The sequence below is a fragment of the Aspergillus ochraceoroseus genome, assembly GCF_002846915.1.
Source record: "Aspergillus ochraceoroseus IBT 24754 chromosome Unknown P175scaffold_3, whole genome shotgun sequence".
NCBI lineage: Eukaryota > Fungi > Ascomycota > Eurotiomycetes > Eurotiales > Aspergillaceae > Aspergillus > Aspergillus ochraceoroseus.
Window position 1 is genome coordinate 1105156 of NW_024468478.1, and position 17325 is coordinate 1122480.

At 50.1% G+C, this 17325-nt stretch overlaps 8 protein-coding genes across 8 annotated transcripts; 5 read left to right on the forward strand and 3 right to left on the reverse strand.

Annotated features, from left to right (window-relative positions):
* Positions 1–1228: 1228 nt before the first annotated feature.
* P175DRAFT_0500519 (putative cyclin-like protein (Clg1)) lies at positions 1229–3100 on the forward strand. The gene is made up of 3 exons (XM_040896970.1): positions 1229–1438; positions 1561–2122; positions 2177–3100. Exons 2-3 carry the CDS (start codon positions 1626–1628, stop codon positions 3048–3050), a joined length of 1371 nt encoding a protein of 456 aa, XP_040753031.1. The 5' UTR covers positions 1229–1438; positions 1561–1625; the 3' UTR covers positions 3051–3100.
* Positions 3101–3671: 571 nt separating this feature from the next.
* On the forward strand, positions 3672–4217 carry P175DRAFT_0193952 (uncharacterized protein). The gene has a single exon (XM_040892551.1). The coding sequence runs from the start codon at positions 3860–3862 to the stop codon at positions 4154–4156; it is 297 nt and encodes a 98-aa protein (XP_040753032.1). The 5' UTR covers positions 3672–3859; the 3' UTR covers positions 4157–4217.
* Positions 4218–4321: 104 nt separating this feature from the next.
* On the reverse strand, positions 4322–6574 carry P175DRAFT_0556602 (acid phosphatase DET1; the record flags this gene model as incomplete). Its single annotated transcript, XM_040900704.1, has 2 exons — positions 4322–6495; positions 6560–6574. The coding sequence occupies 2 exons, from the start codon at positions 6572–6574 to the stop codon at positions 4708–4710; spliced, it is 1803 nt and encodes a 600-aa protein (XP_040753033.1). The 3' UTR covers positions 4322–4707.
* A 598-nt stretch (positions 6575–7172) lies between these two features.
* Positions 7173–8672, forward strand: P175DRAFT_0434339 (Dor1-like family protein; the record flags this gene model as incomplete). Its single annotated transcript, XM_040893654.1, has 1 exon — positions 7173–8672. One exon carries the CDS (start codon positions 7173–7175, stop codon positions 8670–8672), a length of 1500 nt encoding a protein of 499 aa, XP_040753034.1.
* Positions 8673–9532: 860 nt separating this feature from the next.
* On the forward strand, positions 9533–11509 carry P175DRAFT_0500523 (uncharacterized protein). The gene has a single exon (XM_040896971.1). The coding sequence runs from the start codon at positions 9882–9884 to the stop codon at positions 11250–11252; it is 1371 nt and encodes a 456-aa protein (XP_040753035.1). The 5' UTR covers positions 9533–9881; the 3' UTR covers positions 11253–11509.
* Positions 11510–11644: 135 nt separating this feature from the next.
* On the forward strand, positions 11645–14201 carry P175DRAFT_0500524 (putative cyclin). Its single transcript, XM_040896972.1, has one exon. The coding sequence runs from the start codon at positions 12110–12112 to the stop codon at positions 13757–13759; it is 1650 nt and encodes a 549-aa protein (XP_040753036.1). The 5' UTR covers positions 11645–12109; the 3' UTR covers positions 13760–14201.
* A 103-nt stretch (positions 14202–14304) lies between these two features.
* Positions 14305–16620, reverse strand: P175DRAFT_0500525 (AGC family serine/threonine-protein kinase). The gene has a single exon (XM_040896973.1). It carries the CDS (start codon positions 16397–16399, stop codon positions 14513–14515), a length of 1887 nt encoding a protein of 628 aa, XP_040753037.1. The 5' UTR covers positions 16400–16620; the 3' UTR covers positions 14305–14512.
* P175DRAFT_0500526 (uncharacterized protein) lies at positions 16411–17318 on the reverse strand. Its single transcript, XM_040896974.1, has 2 exons — positions 16762–17318; positions 16411–16631 (listed from the first exon to the last, which is right to left on the reverse strand). Exon 1 carries the CDS (start codon positions 17146–17148, stop codon positions 16909–16911), a length of 240 nt encoding a protein of 79 aa, XP_040753038.1. The 5' UTR covers positions 17149–17318; the 3' UTR covers positions 16411–16631; positions 16762–16908.
* Positions 17319–17325: the final 7 nt, after the last annotated feature.

Genomic DNA, 17325 nt, shown 5'->3' on the forward strand with positions numbered 1-17325 from the left:
CAGACCAACAGATGCCAAAGCAAGAATGCCATGTATCCTGCACGTTGATGAACATCTGTCGGAACCACATAGGACAGAACTTCCTGTACCTTACCGGAGTTGTCTCTGGGTGACTGGAATGTACTCCATCTTGCTGTAACATGTGTGACATTCTGAGTCTCTAGTCTAGGTACTTTAGAATTATATCTGTTGAAAAGAATAAATTTCTCTCCAGGGGCACAAGTGACCCGTTCTGGTGGCTCCGTGAGGCAGTGAATCAATGATGATGCTGCCTCGTGCTGACGGGACATTGAATTCCTCCTCGAGTTGATTAAACACTAGAATCAATCAGTACTAAATTATTGATCATCGTGCTTCTCCCCTTGAGACTGTCTGGCGGTTCATCGAGTCTAACATTAGAAAATTTTGCCCCCTTTTCCATGGATGGGAAGACTAGGTATTCTTCGTATTTCCTGTTCTTTTGGTATTTAATACAGGTGATGACTGTATCTCCTAAGCAGATAACTAATTAACAGAATTAAATATAACTAAGATAATATATAATTAATAATAATATAGAGATTTTCATAGGAATTATTTTTGGAGGATTTGATTAATGATTTTTCCAGTGACTGGCGGATTAAAAGTCACTAAAAAAAAAAAAAAAAAAAATCCAGATCCACCCGAAAGACAGACATCTGTACGGTAACAGAATTACCACTCCTAACTCCGACTTTTCCTCTTCTTTCCCCCTCCTCTTCTCTCCCTCTCTTCTTCTTCTTCCTCTTCCTCCCTTCATCCTCTTCTCACCTCTCACCACCATTCAACCCATATTTCTCTCTCCTCTTTACTTTTCTTCCCTCCCATTTACTCTCTGTGTGCTGCCTCCTTCACATTCCCCTTCTCCCTCCCCAACGAGCTTTTCACTAAGTGTCGTTGTCTGTGTGGTCTGCGGGTCTTCAATTATTTGACGCGAGTGTCCTTATTTTCCCCATACTATTACTTCTTGCAAGGGAAAAAAAAAAAAAAAAAAAAAAGGTCGCCCTCCCGCCTCCACCCTCCCTTTCCGTCAGCGTTGCCATTGCTTTTCAGCGGATCTTTTCGCCTCTGGTGTCTTGATTGTTGAGATTTCAAAATTAAAAATTGAAAAAAAAAAAGAAGTACGATTGCCTACTGCTTCTGACAATCTCGTTTGTTGGAGACCTTCATCCAACCGCCTCAACATCACCAGTCTCGCTGCAAAAGACCACCCCCCCCCCCGGATACACCAGCTGCGACCGCTCCTTTCGCTCTCTTTGTGTTTCCCTTTTCATCTGTGTTCTCTCTGAAGATCTGTGTGGTTGATTTTTGTCCCCTGATGTTGTGCAACTAAGCGACATCACCACACCAAAAACAGAGCCCCGGCTCGTTGAGCATCGCTCTTCCTCTCCAGGATCAGGGTGTGGTGGACGTGTAGACGGTTCGTATCTTTTTTTACTCTCCTTTTTACCCTCAATTGTCTCGAGTGATTTCAAAAAGCTTGGCTGGAGCTCTCCTTTTGTGGAGCTAATTTGCTGACTGGCGAGTCTTTGCTTGGTGCAGCATACCACTGTCTACCTCCCCGTCCCTGGACTGGCTTTTTTTCTTCTTCTTCTTCTTCTTTTGTTATGCCGTCGTTTTACACCCCCGGCCTCCACGGCCTTCCTCCTACCCCCCCACACCTCACAAGCGCCGGAAGAATGGAGAACGAACCCTCCTTCTACGTCTTGGGCCACTCGGTTGCCTTCCCCCCGCGGTACTCTCAAAACGGCTGTGAATTCATCGAGCAATATTCGCAATCTGCTTGCTACGGCAAACCCCCGATGAATCTTCACCAGCAGCCCGTTCACTCCATGCGTTCGGGGAGAGATATGACCGCCGCCCACACGGCGTTGAACCAGCCCATGTTCGGCCCCATTCCCACCGCGAACGTACTGCCGCCTATTCGCAACAATGTCCAATTGCCCCCGATGGACAGCGCTCTCCCGCAGTACCGCCGACAGGATGTGACGGTGCAGCCCGAGCAACCACACAAAGAGGAAAAGGCTACCGGAGGGGTCGCCGCCCACCTAGACTATGAAATGGACCAGATGTCCGACTTCGTGGCTGAGATGGCCCAGGGAATGTATGATTTGTACATCACCAAGATCAACCTTGCAGATATTGACTTCGCGCGAAGCGTCTACCCAGGATCGTCTGTCCCCCCCCAGTTCCGGAAATACGTCTTTCAGATTTTGTCGTCGACTCGTCTCCCGAGCTCGACGATCCTGTTGGGTCTCTACTACCTGTCCTGCCGAATGCGTATGCTTTCGTCCGCCAAGGTTTACACCACCGGCAGTGGGCAGGTCTATCGCATGCTCACCGTGGCTCTCCTGCTTGGAAGCAAGTTCTTGGATGACAACACCTTCCAGAACAAGTCCTGGGCGGAGGTTAGCAATATCCCCGTGGCGGAGCTGAACACCATGGAGCTCGAGTGGCTCTTTGCCTTTGAGTGGAAGATCCACGATCGCATCTACGACCAACAGGACGGATTTGCCTCGTGGCTCTCTCATTGGGAGAAGTGGCGTGCCAAGTCTGCTATCAAAATTCACGAAACTCGTCATGCTCTCGCTCCCCTCGATACTAATATCTCCCGGAGCCACCGCGTTTCCAAGCCCCTGCTCTCTCCCGAAGGCCCGATCCCCCCACAATACCAACGGAGCACCCAGTACGAGAACTCCTGGCTCAACCCAGCTGCATCGGAGTACTCACCCCCATCCGCTCCTCACAGCGGTCCGACAACCCCCGATTATTACTCCGTTGGGCCCTGGGCGTACTCGAACCCTCCGCCTCCCTACTCTAGCACGTGGATTCCATCCCAACAGCAATTTATTGCGCCACCACGGTCACAGCCACCTTCCTACCATCATACCCCGTCTTACGGCTTGCCATTTGCACAGAGTGTATGGACAGGTCACGGTTCAGCCTGTGGTTGCCTGTACTGTACCAAGCATGTGGAACACTACATGTGTGCCAACCCTTTCGGCGCCATGCAACCAATTGTCGCTGGTTAATTGACGTTTTCAGTGTATACGTCTCTTTTTTTTTTTTTTTTTTTTTTTTTTCCACCTTCTCATTAGATCTCTTTTGACTCGCCTTGCCTTCCTTCACATCACTTGATGATACCGCCTTTTTTTTTTTTGGTGTTCTCTTTGCCACGACAATCCGGTTGCCTATTGCCCTTGGTTTCGGTGATGTGTTAAAAAGTACCCTCCTCGCCCCTGGTTATCTGTCTCTTGGTTCGCCCGAATAAAATACAAAACTCAGAAAAAACAAAGTGTCGAGCAGCAACATTGGAACGACTGCCACATCCGCAGTTCTGAGTTTGTGCATGCATTTACGATACGACACCCTTTTTCTTTCCCCTTTCACCCCGATTTGATACGATTCTGTTTCTCGAGAGATCTCGTTCAGCGAGTTCAAAAAAAAAAAGTACCGAGATCCCATGGACTTCTCTAGGTCTTTGAAATGGGAAGTTCACGATAATCATGATTTTCCTTGTTCACCTGCTCTGTTAATGCCCGCGCTTCTTTCCCCTCGATTGTCACTTTTCTCATTTTGAACCATTTGTCTTTCCATCTTGTTTGGATTTGGGCATTTCACCTGGCAGATGTTACTCATAGATTGCTTTTCTTGACTTTTGTCAAGTTGGTACATTCACCCTTGTCACAAACTCTCATACTGTTTTTATTATCTGGCGTTGTATTTTTTTTTTAATTCCCACTCTGCATTGCTTCATTCATCCGTTCTGGCCGACAGGTTTGATTTTCTTTACCTTTTTTTTTTTTTTTTTTTTTTTCTCCAACGATCGGAATCATGTTTCATGTGCTCGTCAACTGGCCGGTTTAATTCAATTCTATTCGATTTTTTTTTTCCTTGGCTTTGGGCTGATCGGAGACGGAGGACTTTTTTCTTGGTGGGACTCTACTTTTTACTTCATCCCCGTCTTTTTTTTTTTTTCCCATCCATGACCATCTTGATGCATGTTTGTCTTACTGGTTCCATGCCCCCTTCTCCTTTGGTCAGACATCTACTAAAAAAAAAAAAAAAAGGTGATACTCCCCTTATTCCTGGTTGTTTCCCCCATCCTGTGCCTTTCTATTCTTTCACTGTGATTTAGTCAGCAGTGTGCTTTTTTTCTTCCTTTTTTTTTTTTTTTTTTTTTTTTTTTCTTCCCACTTTCTCAATTCTCTTTGGTTGAATTCAATTGTAAGTTAACTACTTTACATCAACTCAATTAAACATGGGGAAAAAACCGAAATGCCTCTTGAACCCCAGGGAATTTCCACTCTATCTCTTTTCTTCATTTCTCTTTCCCTTAGGCTTGTTTGTATATGGGAGTGAGAATGACCTGTCTCATGTAGTATCTTTAAGCTATTTTAGTTCAATACGTATGTATGTAGATGTGTATGTATTGGTACCTAAATCAGAATCCAGAACCCATTCTATAATGTGTATGCAGATAGAATGGTGGATCTCCGAATGCTCTATATATCAGGTGGATAAATAGGGAATGGATGTTGGGCAGCGGGAAAGCAAGCAATAACTCTAGGCTAGCAAATTGGGGAGAGGGGGGGGGTATCTATAGGGGTATAGGATGGTCAAGGAATGAGTCTGTGAGAGGACCCCGGATGAAAGAATGGAAAGGAAAGAGAGAAGAAGAAAGGCTAGTTAGTAGACACTTCCTCTGATACTTTGGTCTTCTTGTCGGGCAGCTTCGAGGGCCTCGTCGTAGTTGTCGCCTGTTTGACTTTGGTTGCTGTGATCGGGCTGTGATTCGTTATCATCGTCGTGTTCACTCTCGCCCCATTCTCCTTCCTTTTCATCTCCGTCTTGTTTCAAGGAGTCGGTGCGGATGCCTTCGGGTGTTTCCTCCATCTTAAAGAGCTTTTTAGTGAGGCTTCGGCGACCGGGCGTGGGGAGATGACGATGATGGTTGTGGGGCCGAGTGCGCCGAGATTTTGGTGTTTGCCTGCCGCTGCCTTCGTCGTCGCCGTCATTTCCTAGGTCTTGGGATGGACGAGGTTGGTGGAAGCTGCCTTTGGCGGCACTCGAAGTTGAAGGGGATTCTTCGAGCTTGATGCTATCTTGTTCATCCTCTGAGGGAGCGACGCTGTTTGCGCCGCTGAGAGTACCTCCACCGTCGCGGCCGACAAGATGTAACAGCCCGTAGTTCGATTGTGGTGGGTGAAGGAGGTGGTCTTCACTGTCACGCTGGAATCTGAGGAGATCAGGGCGCCGAGGAATCAAGCTTAGGCTTTTGAGCAGAGATTCTGGAGTGGGGAGGTGGGACATGTTTGCCATGGTGTTTGCCTGAATACTCTGCAGTTGCAAATTTGTTCGTGTATTTTGCATGGAGCTTGAGGAATTCATGCTGTTGTCTTGTCCAGGAAAACAGTACTGGGGAGTTGGTGAAGGTATTGTCTTCTCTATTGGCTTTGTATCTGCTGAGCGATCTCCGAGTGCGGGCTCAGGCGCTGTGAGCATTTGTGCCTCTGTAGTTGCTGCTGGTGACGAGGACGAGGCGGAAGAAGACCGTTGAGCGACGGAGTCCTGGGCTACCCTGTGCACTACCTTGTGCTGTGCGTCATGATCGTGGTGCGCATGGTCAGCTGCATGGGCTCGCGATGATCGCAGTGAGCTCTTTCTGTGAAGACCATGGCTACATCCATCGGGACATCCTCCCCACTTGCGTCTGATAGGAATCGGGGAGTCCAGGGGGGACGGAGGGTGAGAAGCTGCTAGCCCTCTGGTAGCACGCTCCCGCTGGCGTTCGAGTTCCTTCTCTTTCCTTAATTCTGACCATGTACGAAGCTGATTCTGGAGGATATACTTGCCGTTATCCTCGTTGAGTTTCATGATCACAAATTCGCAGTGATTGATGTTTCGCAGATCCTCAAAGTACTCGACGCTCCAGTGATACCATTTCATAAGGAACACTCGAGTCATAAGTCCATGTGTGACGAGGACACAAACGCTAGCAAAGTCTTGCTCCCCGAACAGCCGCCAGAGCGACTCATTGAACCCGCTTACTCGGTCGTAGGCGTCCGCGGCGGACTCCCCATTCGGGATTCTGTAGAAAAAGTGTCCGTAGTCCGCCCTCTCAAGCCACATTCGCTCCATTTCCGCAGAGCATGGCTGGAAGTTTCCAAAATCCTGCTCTCGCAGCCGGGGTTCCTCATATACCTTGATTGTATGTCGCGGAAAGGGCGACGGTGCCGGGGAATCAGCGGTCAGCGACTGGAGGATGCCTTCGGTGGTCTCGCGAGTCCGGCGATATGGTGATGTAAAAAAGTGAATCTTATCATCAGGCCGCAACAAAGCACGTAGCTTGGTGCCAGCTTCTAAGGCTTGACGGTGCCCCTCCGGTGTGAGGTTTACCCGATGGTCGGGGATCGTTTGGTGAATTTCACGGTTCTTGTTCCCCTCTGATTGAGCATGACGAATCAGAATAATCATCTAATTGATATGAGAATCTTGACTTTGCTGTTTCTATCTCGATGCTAAGAAAAGGAGGTCTCACCCGCGGTTTACCCATGGTCACTCTCGCATTCAATGGTGGGGTCGATCGACAGAGGTAGAATCGCAGCGCGAAGATACCATGAAATTTAAATCTGATTAAAGAGGAAGAAAACTGGTAGATGAAAGTCAAAAGGGTATTAAGGGACAGTGATAAAATATTAGAGAAAAGCAGATGAGAGACTGGTGCAGAGAGGGGATGAGATGTGGTATGGCCAAAAAGAGAAAAAGAGGCGTTGGGATTTGGCAGCCTCAATGCGGACGGATACATGTGACGAATTCTTGCTCAACAACCTAACCATCTGCAAAAGGCGTCGACGTGTCCTTTTACTCGCAGTCTCTTATTATATTATTATCATCAAAAATCACATCTATCCTTACGATTATCCTCTCCAAGTGGAAATAGATTCTCATAGCGCGATCTAGATTCTGCGTTCCCCGGAGGCTGCGTTTGTTGCCGCAACGGCCACCGTACGACCTCCTCTATGTACCCCGTACTCTCCAATACGTACATCCTCGATGCTTCCCGGGTTTCGATTTGTCGGGTGATAATTGAATCATTTTCCTGTCTGGGGTAAAGATAGAATCGTTGCCAGAATAGGGGAGGCTCAGTAACCATGGCAGACCATCTTTACGAACTCCTGGGTCCCCATCTCCCCCCAGGGGATGCGAATACGTCGCAGGATCCGACCACGATTCAATACCTCAACCGGCTGCCCACGTTGTCCTTGCAGGCCTTGCAGACAACAGAACGCCAGTCGCTATCGCAGTCCGCTCATTCGACTCTACTATCCCTCCAAGCCCTCTCCAATCGATCCCACAAAACCTTCATCGCCTCCGCAGACAACCTGTCCGGTCTCCGCACATCTATCCCGCAGTTGACCAGCCAAGTCGAGCAATTACGCGATGGAATCCCCAAATTAGACGAGGAAGCTGTTCTGTTCTCGTCGAAATATAGTCGAGCAATGGAAAATGCCACTCTTGAGAGGCGGAAGAAGGTCATGCAGCTCTCGCGAAATGTTGACCGGATTTCTGATATCTTAGAGCTGCCCACGTTGCTCGCGACTGCTGTGTCCTCTGCGGCGGCCAACTCGGGGAACACGGGAGGTTCATTCTCTACGACCTACTCTGCTGCGCTAGATCTATATGCCCATATCAAGAGGCTACAAACGCTCTACCCGGATTCTCCCTTAGTCAAAGACGTGGCCACTCAGGCAGAGGACGCGATGAAGGATATGACATCGAACCTTATTACTGCTCTTCGTGCACAGAATCTCCGGCTTGCAGCGGCTATGCGGACGGTCGGCTGGTTACGCAGAGTAGCTCCAGAGCTGGAGACTGTTCATGGTGATGGGGTAACCAGTGCTGGTGGAGGTGCACTCGGAGCCTTATTTCTGATTTGTCGACTCGCAAACCTAGTGTCCACATTGGAAGCATTAGAGCCTTTAAGGGAACTTGCGGACCAGGAAACCCAGCGCAGGGCGCGAAATGCAGATCAGAAGAGCAGCGCAACTACTTCCTGGGCGGACGGGCATCAAACGGAAAAGTTTTTAAAACGGTATATCGAGATATTCCGCGAACAAAGCTTTGCTATCGTCTCCCTCTACAAGAATATCTTTACCCCTGACCAGTCGGAGCCCGAGGCCTTAGCCACAGGTTTGCAGGGAATTGATGCACGAATGAAAGCAGCAGCGTCGCCACAGCCAGACCGTAAAGGCGACCCCTTGCAGTGCCTTCCGCCTGCGCTCGCAACGTTTCCTATGCACCTAGTTCAGTTATTGACAGACACTTTGCGTACCTATCTTCCCAATGTTCGAGATAAGAGTGCGCGGGAAAGTCTTCTGACCCAGGTGCTGTACTGTGCCGCTAGCCTGGGACGACTAGGGGGTGATTTTAGCATGATCCTAACTGAAATGGACGATGTTGAAGATGAAGGAACGGAAGATCTTGCCTACGAATGGGAGGAGGTGATGCGGAAACACCGGGCTTTGGCTGGACGTCTTGAGCAACTTACAGGCGCAAATTCCACTAGTCCCACTGGATCGTCGAAGGGGGTCCTACGAGCACCCTCCCCGGCCGTGTTACCGTCAAGCCTTGTTTCAAGTTCACACTCGTGAACCTACTTCTTCGAAGATTGAAAGCCAATTCGGGTCATCCAGTCTTCCCAAATTAAACGCACTTCAACTTGGGGTTGTCGTAAATCTCTGGCGAGACGCCGTTGCGCACTGATTACCGAATTCCCCACTACCACTGGGACTCAGGCCATGCTCGAAAACAGCTTCAACGGTATCACCGAACCCACCGTATCAAAGAGCTATTTTGGAAGATTTAGCTTCCTTTACGACGGCTGCAAACTCGTGCCTATCCAAATCGCTTGATTTGAATTACAAGTGCTCAATTCAGAAACAGCCCTGGTTGGTGTGCATGAGCAAATTAGGAGAAGCTCTTTTATTCACACCGTGATACTCATCCCTGGAGGAAAGCGCCGGCAAGCGCATGGACATACGAATCCGACTGAATTTTCTCAAGCCTCGCTTCAAAGGTCTGCTAGTTGTCGTGCTTTCACGAGGAAACGCTGCAAGAGAGACATAGACCGCTGATTATCTGGCATGAATTCCTAAATTGGAAACAAGATGATACCCCATTGTACATACCTAACATAATAATACCTTGAGACATAAGAGAAGTAATACAACTGAAGATCTACCAAAAAACTTCACCAGATATGACTTCTTGTAAGGTTAGATTAGCGATGTCATATAGAATCCTCCTGCATATCACCTGATGGCACAAAAGGGCAATCCGCTAACCTGATTGGGGAATAGCCCAACAAGGTTTCCTGCAAAAAAACCATCGGCCGGTAACTTTGGTAATTCTGGTAACAGCCCGGTACGGCATAATCAGCCGTATGACTGCAAACTTACCGAGTAGGTACTTTGTAGTGACTTGAGATCCAGCTCACTCTCTTTGTCTCTTCGTCTTCTTTCTTTCTTTCTTTCTTTCTTATTTGAACAATAATTCTGTAATTGCTGCAGGCGTCTTCGGTCTTTGTATATGAACCCCTTTTATTCTTCAAGTCCCTTGCCAACTCTTCACCAACCCGTCTCTTGTGTGACATCCTCCCTTGCGCATATTGTTCCGTCCATCTCCCTCCTCACCTTACAAAGCAATGCGACGCTTCCTTTCTAGCTTATGAAAGGGGGAGGATTATAACTATATATATACCATATACCGATATACATCGCCATTTATATCATTGCAGGTTCTTTCCCGCGGTACTTGCTGTCTATATCTGTTCACTGCCACTTCCCTTCTCCCCATTTCCAATGGCCGCCTCCACTCTCACAACTACCGGGATGATCGATCCTACCAAGCAAGCCGAGTACCCCATTATTCTGGGAGATCGATTGGCTGGCAAGATTGACGATACTCGCTCGCAGTTGATTAATATCAACTATAACTACAAAACCAAGGCTGCGACCGCCCAGCAACGATCCGTTATCACCAGATCCGCACAATCTCGGGATCACTACAACCTCACCATCACCGACAAAGCCCCGAACGCGGAGCAGAGTGTTCTGACCTACGCCTACCAGGGCAGTGTCGATCCCAACCAAAGTGTATCGGAATCAGAAGATCATAATCTGGTTCTGGTATTCGACTCGAATAAAAAGGTTTTCGTCTTGGAACCGGTCGCATCCCAGCTTAACTTCAACCTCCGTTCGGCTCCTGCAAAAACACAAAAACAGGCAAGGCAGCAATATGCTCAGCTGAGAACCTTACACGAGGATGACCCTACCTCTGGGGATGATCGGGTATCGGACCACGCCAGCGCCAGCTACGATGGCCCCGCTGACGACGACAACCCGTACGACTACCGCCATTTCCTTCCGAAGGCCAAGGCCAGCCTTGACGACGACAAGTTGGCTTCAGGCAACGTGACCCCAGAGCCATATCCCAACCCAAGCAAGGCTAATACCCCATTGATCACTGCGGCCAAACCTACGCCAAGTCCCAGACCTCACCCAAGAACCCAGACCAACCCTCTCCGCCAGAAGAACCCGACAACCGATCCTTCACGACAGAAAAATACAGCAAAGGCGCAACCGAAAGCGAAACCTTCCACGGATCTATCAGAAAAACAAGGGGGGAGGAAGACTACGGAGAGGAGGGAGAGATACGATGAGGGCGCAGACGAGATCGTCTTTGAGTCCTACAAATCATCACCTTCGGAAACCGGAACGGGCGCAGTGTCGTCGCAAAAGACCGTTCCATCACCCGGGTCGAATATCATTATTGATGGAGATCTTATTATCGACATGGGTTCGCCGCCTCCTACTCGCCCCGCCTTCAAAGTTAACCCTGCTCATTTCTCCTCAAACAATACCCCCGCAAACGGCGACGAGGACGAGGATGAAGACGAGGATGAGGATATTGAAGCTCTTCGACTCCCATCCCCTGTCCCCACCACTCAACGGCCTGGGCCTAGTTCCACTGTGCAGGGCGACGTGAACGAACTGGAGGAGGAGGAAGAGGAGGAAGAGGACGACGACGATGCGCTAGCGGCAGAGATGGAGGCAGCATTTGAAGAGAGCGTGCGGGAAGAGGAGGCGCGAAGTCAACAATCCATGCCGCCAATCTCGTCACACCATTATGTACCAAGTGATGATGAAAGTGAGGTTAGCGAGGAAGAGTAACTAGCCTCTTATGTTCAGACTTTATCGTGTCAACTTCCTTGGATTTGGCTGATTGAGCGATTTTAAAACAATACCTGTAACTAACTATCAAAGCTTTCAATCTCTATATAAGCATTGGGAATTGGCCGGCGTTTGTGGAGCGAAAGAAAACAACAATGATACCACCTGATCAATCATGTTCCAGAGATCTATTCATGTCCCCATTGTTTATTTACAGCAGGAATTACACTCTCAATTGAATATTAAAATAAAAATACCCAAAGAATCATTCTGTGAAGGTTGAGGGGAGAGTGTGAAAGTACACTCGGAAGAACTCAATGATCCGGTTCCCCTTTCGCACGCAATTTCCACGGGCGAATCTTTTGGGGACAGGATCCGACTTCCTTTTGAAGCTCAAGGCTGACACCAGCTGAGGGGGAAAAAAGATATCAGAGATTGAGAGAAAATCAAGAAAGGGCACGGGTCAGTTTTGTTCTCGGTTGTCCACTCCCTGCCTTCCTCCAAATCTCCGCTCGCAAAATCCCCTTCGTCCTTTCGTCATTCTCCAGAGCAGCACACTGCACGTCGCGATTGTATCCCCGCATGATGCGATGAATTTCTCTTTTGCGCCATGGTTGAACTGTTTTGTTAATATTTAAGAGACTGGTTGGATGTTCCTGTTTTCACTATCCAACGGGATCCTTGAGGCCTTGGAGTAAACCCCTGCTGGAGGTTTGACCCTGCATTCGCAAGCTTCTCGACGCTTAACTTTTCTCTCCTGTCATTAATCTTCATATCCTCTTCCAACACCCCTTTACTGCCTTCCCAAGCTTTAGGTTCGTGGCCTTTGCTAGGAAGAACTCCACTTCTCGTCCTTGATGGCGTCCTCAAGATCACACCCCCATTCCAGCAAACGACCTGTTCCTGCGCCCTCGAATCCCGTCCTCCTCGCGGCACAAGCTCAATGGCTCTTCACCGATGAGGAGCTCACCCGCGCGCCGTCGCAACTGGATGGCCTGAAGATAGAACAAGAGAATGTGAACCGGAGCAAAGGGGTCAATTTCATCACTCAGGTGGGCATCATGCTAAAATTGCCGCAACTCACCCTTGCGACAGCCGCCGTCTACTTGCACCGCTTTTTCATGCGATATAGTATGGTTGATTTACCACAACGGCCGGGAATGCACCCATACCCGATTGCTGCAACAGCCCTATTCCTTGCCACCAAAGTTGAGGAGAATGTCCGGAGGATGCGAGAGCTGGTGGTAGCCTGCTGTCGGGTGGCACAGAAACAGCCCAACCTTGTTGTGGACGAGCAGTCGAAAGAGTTTTGGAAATGGCGCGATACAATCCTTCACCATGAAGATCTACTCTTAGAAGCTCTTTGTTTCGATCTGCAGCTCGAGCAACCTTATCGAATTCTCTACGATTTCATCTGCTTCTTTGGGGTTAACGAGAGTAAACCCCTTCGCAACGCCGCCTGGGCCTTTGTCAACGACTCGATGTTCACGGTCCTGTGTCTTCAGTTCCCCGCCCGTACCATCGCTGCAGCCGCACTCTACGCAGCCGCCCGCCACTGCGACATCGGATTCGAAGACGACGGGCAGGGGCAACCTTGGTGGGAGCAGATCGAGGTCGATCTGGTTCAGGTGCGCCAGGCGTGCACCCGAATGGCGCAATTGTATGAAAGCAATGCGGCGCACAAACATAGCCAGTACTACCCGACCACCCCATTCCTCTGGGACGAAGGTGCTGAGAAGACCCGGATCCCACACACGGGCAGCTCGCTCGACGCACCAGACTCTGCCCTCGGTAGGAAACGGTCGCGGGAGCCCGAAGACGAAGCCCAAGAGCGCCGCTGCCACTCACAAGACGTATCCCCGAAGTCTGGGGATCATCTCGCCCCAACCAGCAGTCAGAACGGAGGACTTCGATCGCCGAAACGGCCACGAGTAGGATCGGACGCGACAGAGAAGTCTCACTCTGCCACTGCATCATTCACTTCTCCTTCCTCTACCCTTCCACCAGGGGGCCAACAGCCTCCTCCTCCTCCTTTTTCTTCTTCCTCTGCTTCATCCTTCTCGCATGATCGGCCCTCCAACGGCCACGTCCCATCCCAACACCATCATCACCGCTACCAACACCCTCTCCCACCGAACCCACGCAGCTTGCCATCGAGACGCAACAGCGAATCCCAATCTGTCGATCCCATCCAGCAACGTATTGACGAAATCGTCCAACAGAACATGTCCCCACCGCAAGGTTCTACAGCATCAGGAGCGGCCAGTAAATCGGACAAACGATACCGCGAACCTGACGACGTAACTCGAAAGCGGAGAACATCTTCGTCGGCCTTCTCCGTATCCTCAGCGGGCGGTAGAAACGAACATCTTCATCCTCCTCCGCCGCCGCCGCCCTCATCTTCTTGCCCTCCAGAGAAACAGAACCGCCCTCTACCACCACCCCCGCCTTCTAATCCCCCAGAACCAGATGACGATGCAGGCGGCAGTGAAGAAGGCGAATTATAAACATTTTGATTTCCCTCTTCTTCTTCTTCTTCTTCTTCTTATATTTATGAAGACTCTTGCACCTACCAAAAAAGGAGTTAGCATTTAAAGAAGAAAAGAAACGAAAAGAAAAGAAACACCATCCAATCCTTCATAGAAGAGAGGAGAGGAGAAAATCAAACGAATACCGATGCGAAAGCCTCATCGCAAATAAGGCTTCTCTTCTTCTTCTTCTTCCTCCTGTTTTATTTCTATACTTCTTGGTTCTGGTCATCAATATAAAAGGCAGGCATGGCTTATGGAGCTCTCTCTGCTTTCGGTGAGCGTGTTCTAGGTGTACGAATTCTCTCTTGTTCTTGTTATTCCGACCCTTTTTTTCTATTATTAATCCCTTCAGACTGGATGTATATATACATACCATACCATACCATCTTATATATTATTATATCATATTAGATTTCACCAGATAACCGCTTTTAAGGATTAAATTCGTTGACTGGATAGTCAAGGGATACGATACTAGGGTATTATAATTTGCTTCCGTAAGAAGAGAAGAAACGAAGGAAGGAAGGATAATAGTAAATGATATGGATTGGTGATGGTATTCAAATGAGTGTAAATACTACCAACAGCAGCAGCAGCAGCAGCAGCAGCAGTAGTAATAGCAGTAGCGCTAGAAACGAACAGACAAACAATTCCGACCCAAATCCATAGCTCTAGGAAGAAGTGCAAAGAAAAGCAAAATGTCACCCCCGAAAAACCACTACCATATATTCAATACCCCGCGGTCATGACACCACCAACCCGGTTATCATGATCAAATAGACTGCTGGAGGCCACGAAACTAAATCCACCGAACGGGTCGTTTTCCCCGCCGCCCATGATACCGGCACGGTGGTCGCCTGCGGCTCCTGTTCCAGCTCCTGCTCCATCGCCGCCGCCGCCGCCGCGCGGTGGTAACTGTCTCGCTGCCGTGGCAGAGGCATAGTACTCATCGAATCCTATACCGGGCCCATCAACGGGACTAAGCGGGAGCTGGGTGAAATCGGTGGAGAAGTTCTCTGCGAGGGCGGGATCTGTGACAACCGGGATAATCGGGGGCGTGACGGCGCGGCGCTCGAGAGCGCGCCAGTCGATTTTGCGGAAGAAGCGGTGGGATTTGATGGTTTGGAGGTCCTTCGGCATGTGGTAGCCTAGACGCTTGGAAGGTTCCTTGCGGAGGAGACGTGTGAGAAGGTCCTTTGCGTCCGGGCCGAGGTAGTAAGGCAGGGCGAGCTTCTGTTTGAGGATCTTCTCCTGGAGTTTGGCGTGGTTGTTTGCCTTGAAGGGGGGCGAGCCCGTGAGGAGGTCGTAGCCCAGGGCGCCGAGAGACCACCAGTCGCAGGCCTTACCGTAGGATTTACCCTGGACGACTTCGGGGGCCATGTACTCGATCGTACCGAGAGAGGAGTTGCAGCGGTCGTCGTCATTGACGGCAATCTTGCTGAGGCCAAAGTCCGTGAGGAGGAGGTGGCCCTCGTGGTCGAGCAGGCAATTTTCGGGCTTGAGGTCGCGGTAGATCACGCCGACGTTTTGGTGCAAATGCTCCAGAGCCAGGACCATCTCAGCCATGTAAAAGGCGGCAGCGTCTTCGCCAAACATGCGTTCCATGGCAAGGTGGGTAAAAAGCTCCCCCCCTTGGGCGTATTCGAGGATGAGGTAGAGCTTTTCGTGGTCCTGGAAGGCGTAGAAGAGTTTCACGACGAACGGGTGGCGGTTAACACTCTCGAGAATTGCGCGTTCGGTTTTGGTCTGCTCCACAAGCTTCTTGTGCACAGTGAGAGAAGCCTTCTTGAACTGCTTCTGCGCATAAAGCTTCCCCGTTAGAGCATGGCGTACCAGCAATACAGTTCCAAAAGACCCCTTGCCCAGGCAGAGCAGCGGTTCAAAGTCACCAGTGGTCATCTTCCGGCATAACTGAGTGCGCACATCATCCTGGGCCCTGGTGGTGGTCTCGGATCGCCCCTCCTGTTCCTTTTCCTCCGCGGCAGCGTCAAGACTAACATAGTCATGTTCCAAAGGCACTTCATAACAGGTCAAAATCTCAGTCTCATCGCTGTCGGAATAGATACTGGCGTTGCTAGGCGTCGCAGAGCAAAGACTCTCCGTCGCGACAGCGCGACGGCGAGGACTGTTGGTACCAGACAAATTCATCGAATCAAGCTGGAGCCTGAGAGCGCTAATTCCCCCTCCAGAAGCGGGCTGCAGCATGGGGCTGGTTCCATTACTCGCAGTCGGAGCCCGCGGGCGAGTACTAGGCGCGCGAGAGCTAGCAGCCGAGATATCGGAATCCTCATCACCGGAACCGCGAGGAGTAAACCCACGAACAGTTGAGAGCGCCGGAGTTGCTTCGTAAACCTGGGGCTTCTTCTTCTTCTTGTTGCGTCGGTTGGCCTTTGCGGTCAACGGGTTGGCCTCTAGAGTCGGGAAGGGGCTGCGCTCGCTGGGATCTGCTATGGCGGGGCCGGATTTGCGCTGGGGGCTGCGCGCGCTCATCCGAAAGCCGGTTTCTTGACTGACGCTTAGATCGACCTCCAGCTTAAGGTGCGACATGTCAGCTTGGGGGGTAAACACATCCCCCACGGAGAGGTCATCATGCGAGGCAGTCGATGAGAGATCCATTTTGTTCGATTCCGGTTTCCTTCTTTCTTTCTTTCTTTCTTTCTTTTTCTTTTTCTTTTTTTTTTTTCCCCCAGGTACACCGGTACGACTTAGAATTCCCTTGTCTATCAATTGCAGTATGTAGGCTCCAATAAAAGTACAGAGCAGAGCGTCAGCAAGCCGAAGGCGGATCACACCCACACAACCATGGACCACACAATCCAGCAGCTGCAAGGTCCAGCCTGCAAATTATCTAATCCACACCAGGAAGATCTCAATTAGTAGGGTGCTTAGAAAGGCAAGTGTGTGACAAGCAACGTGAAACACGAAGCAAGGGACCGATGATATCAGGGAGAACAGTACGCTTACTGCCCCACACCTACATTTCGAACCCGGTCACAACTCACAACACCCTACCTTCGCAGCTGGGGCTGAAAAGGAAGGCAAGATGCTCCCAGTGATCGCACTCAATCTTCTTTGCTCCCTTAGAGAACGGACAAAACAGTACTGAATTTACCGTCCGCCCTTGTTCAGGACGGACGACCAACCCCTACCCAGATCAGCTCGTCCACGGAGGGATCGAGCAGCACGGCGGAGGAAAAGAGAGCGGGCGCAGACACCGTGGGAGGCTGACGCGAAAGTGATGATGCCGGGACTTTCCGATCTGAATTCGAAACCAGGAGACAGGCGGCGGAGGAGGTAGAGGAGGCAGAGGAGCCAGGAAAGCGAACGAGATCGAACGAGGAGAGGATGGGCGCAGACAGGCACATAGAGGCACACAGATGAGGGGAGCTATAAGAGCGGGATTCGACGGAGGAAAATAACTCGACTGTCGGGAATACAGACGATACCGAGGCGTGAGTAGGTTTGGGTGTTCCTGGAGAGGAAGAGTGAAAACAGGACTCAAGAGAGAGAGATAAGTCAAGAGACAAGAAGAGCCTTTGGCG

What these genes read in the sequence shown, in the direction of transcription:
- P175DRAFT_0500519 (XM_040896970.1), top strand. Translation starts at nt 1,626, where the DNA reads ATGCCGTCGTTTTACACCCCCGGCCTCCACGGCCTTCCTCCTACCCCC. An exon ending in GCTGAGATGGCCCAGGGAAT is followed by an intron (nt 2,123 to 2,176) that starts GTATGATTTGTA and finishes CTTCGCGCGAAG; the next exon opens with CGTCTACCCAGGATCGTCTG.
- P175DRAFT_0193952 (XM_040892551.1), top strand. Translation starts at nt 3,860, where the DNA reads ATGTGCTCGTCAACTGGCCGGTTTAATTCAATTCTATTCGATTTTTTT.
- P175DRAFT_0500523 (XM_040896971.1), top strand. Translation starts at nt 9,882, where the DNA reads ATGGCCGCCTCCACTCTCACAACTACCGGGATGATCGATCCTACCAAG.
- P175DRAFT_0500524 (XM_040896972.1), top strand. Translation starts at nt 12,110, where the DNA reads ATGGCGTCCTCAAGATCACACCCCCATTCCAGCAAACGACCTGTTCCT.
- P175DRAFT_0500525 (XM_040896973.1), bottom strand. Translation starts at nt 16,399, where the DNA reads ATGGATCTCTCATCGACTGCCTCGCATGATGACCTCTCCGTGGGGGAT.
- P175DRAFT_0500526 (XM_040896974.1), bottom strand. Translation starts at nt 17,148, where the DNA reads ATGTGCCTGTCTGCGCCCATCCTCTCCTCGTTCGATCTCGTTCGCTTT.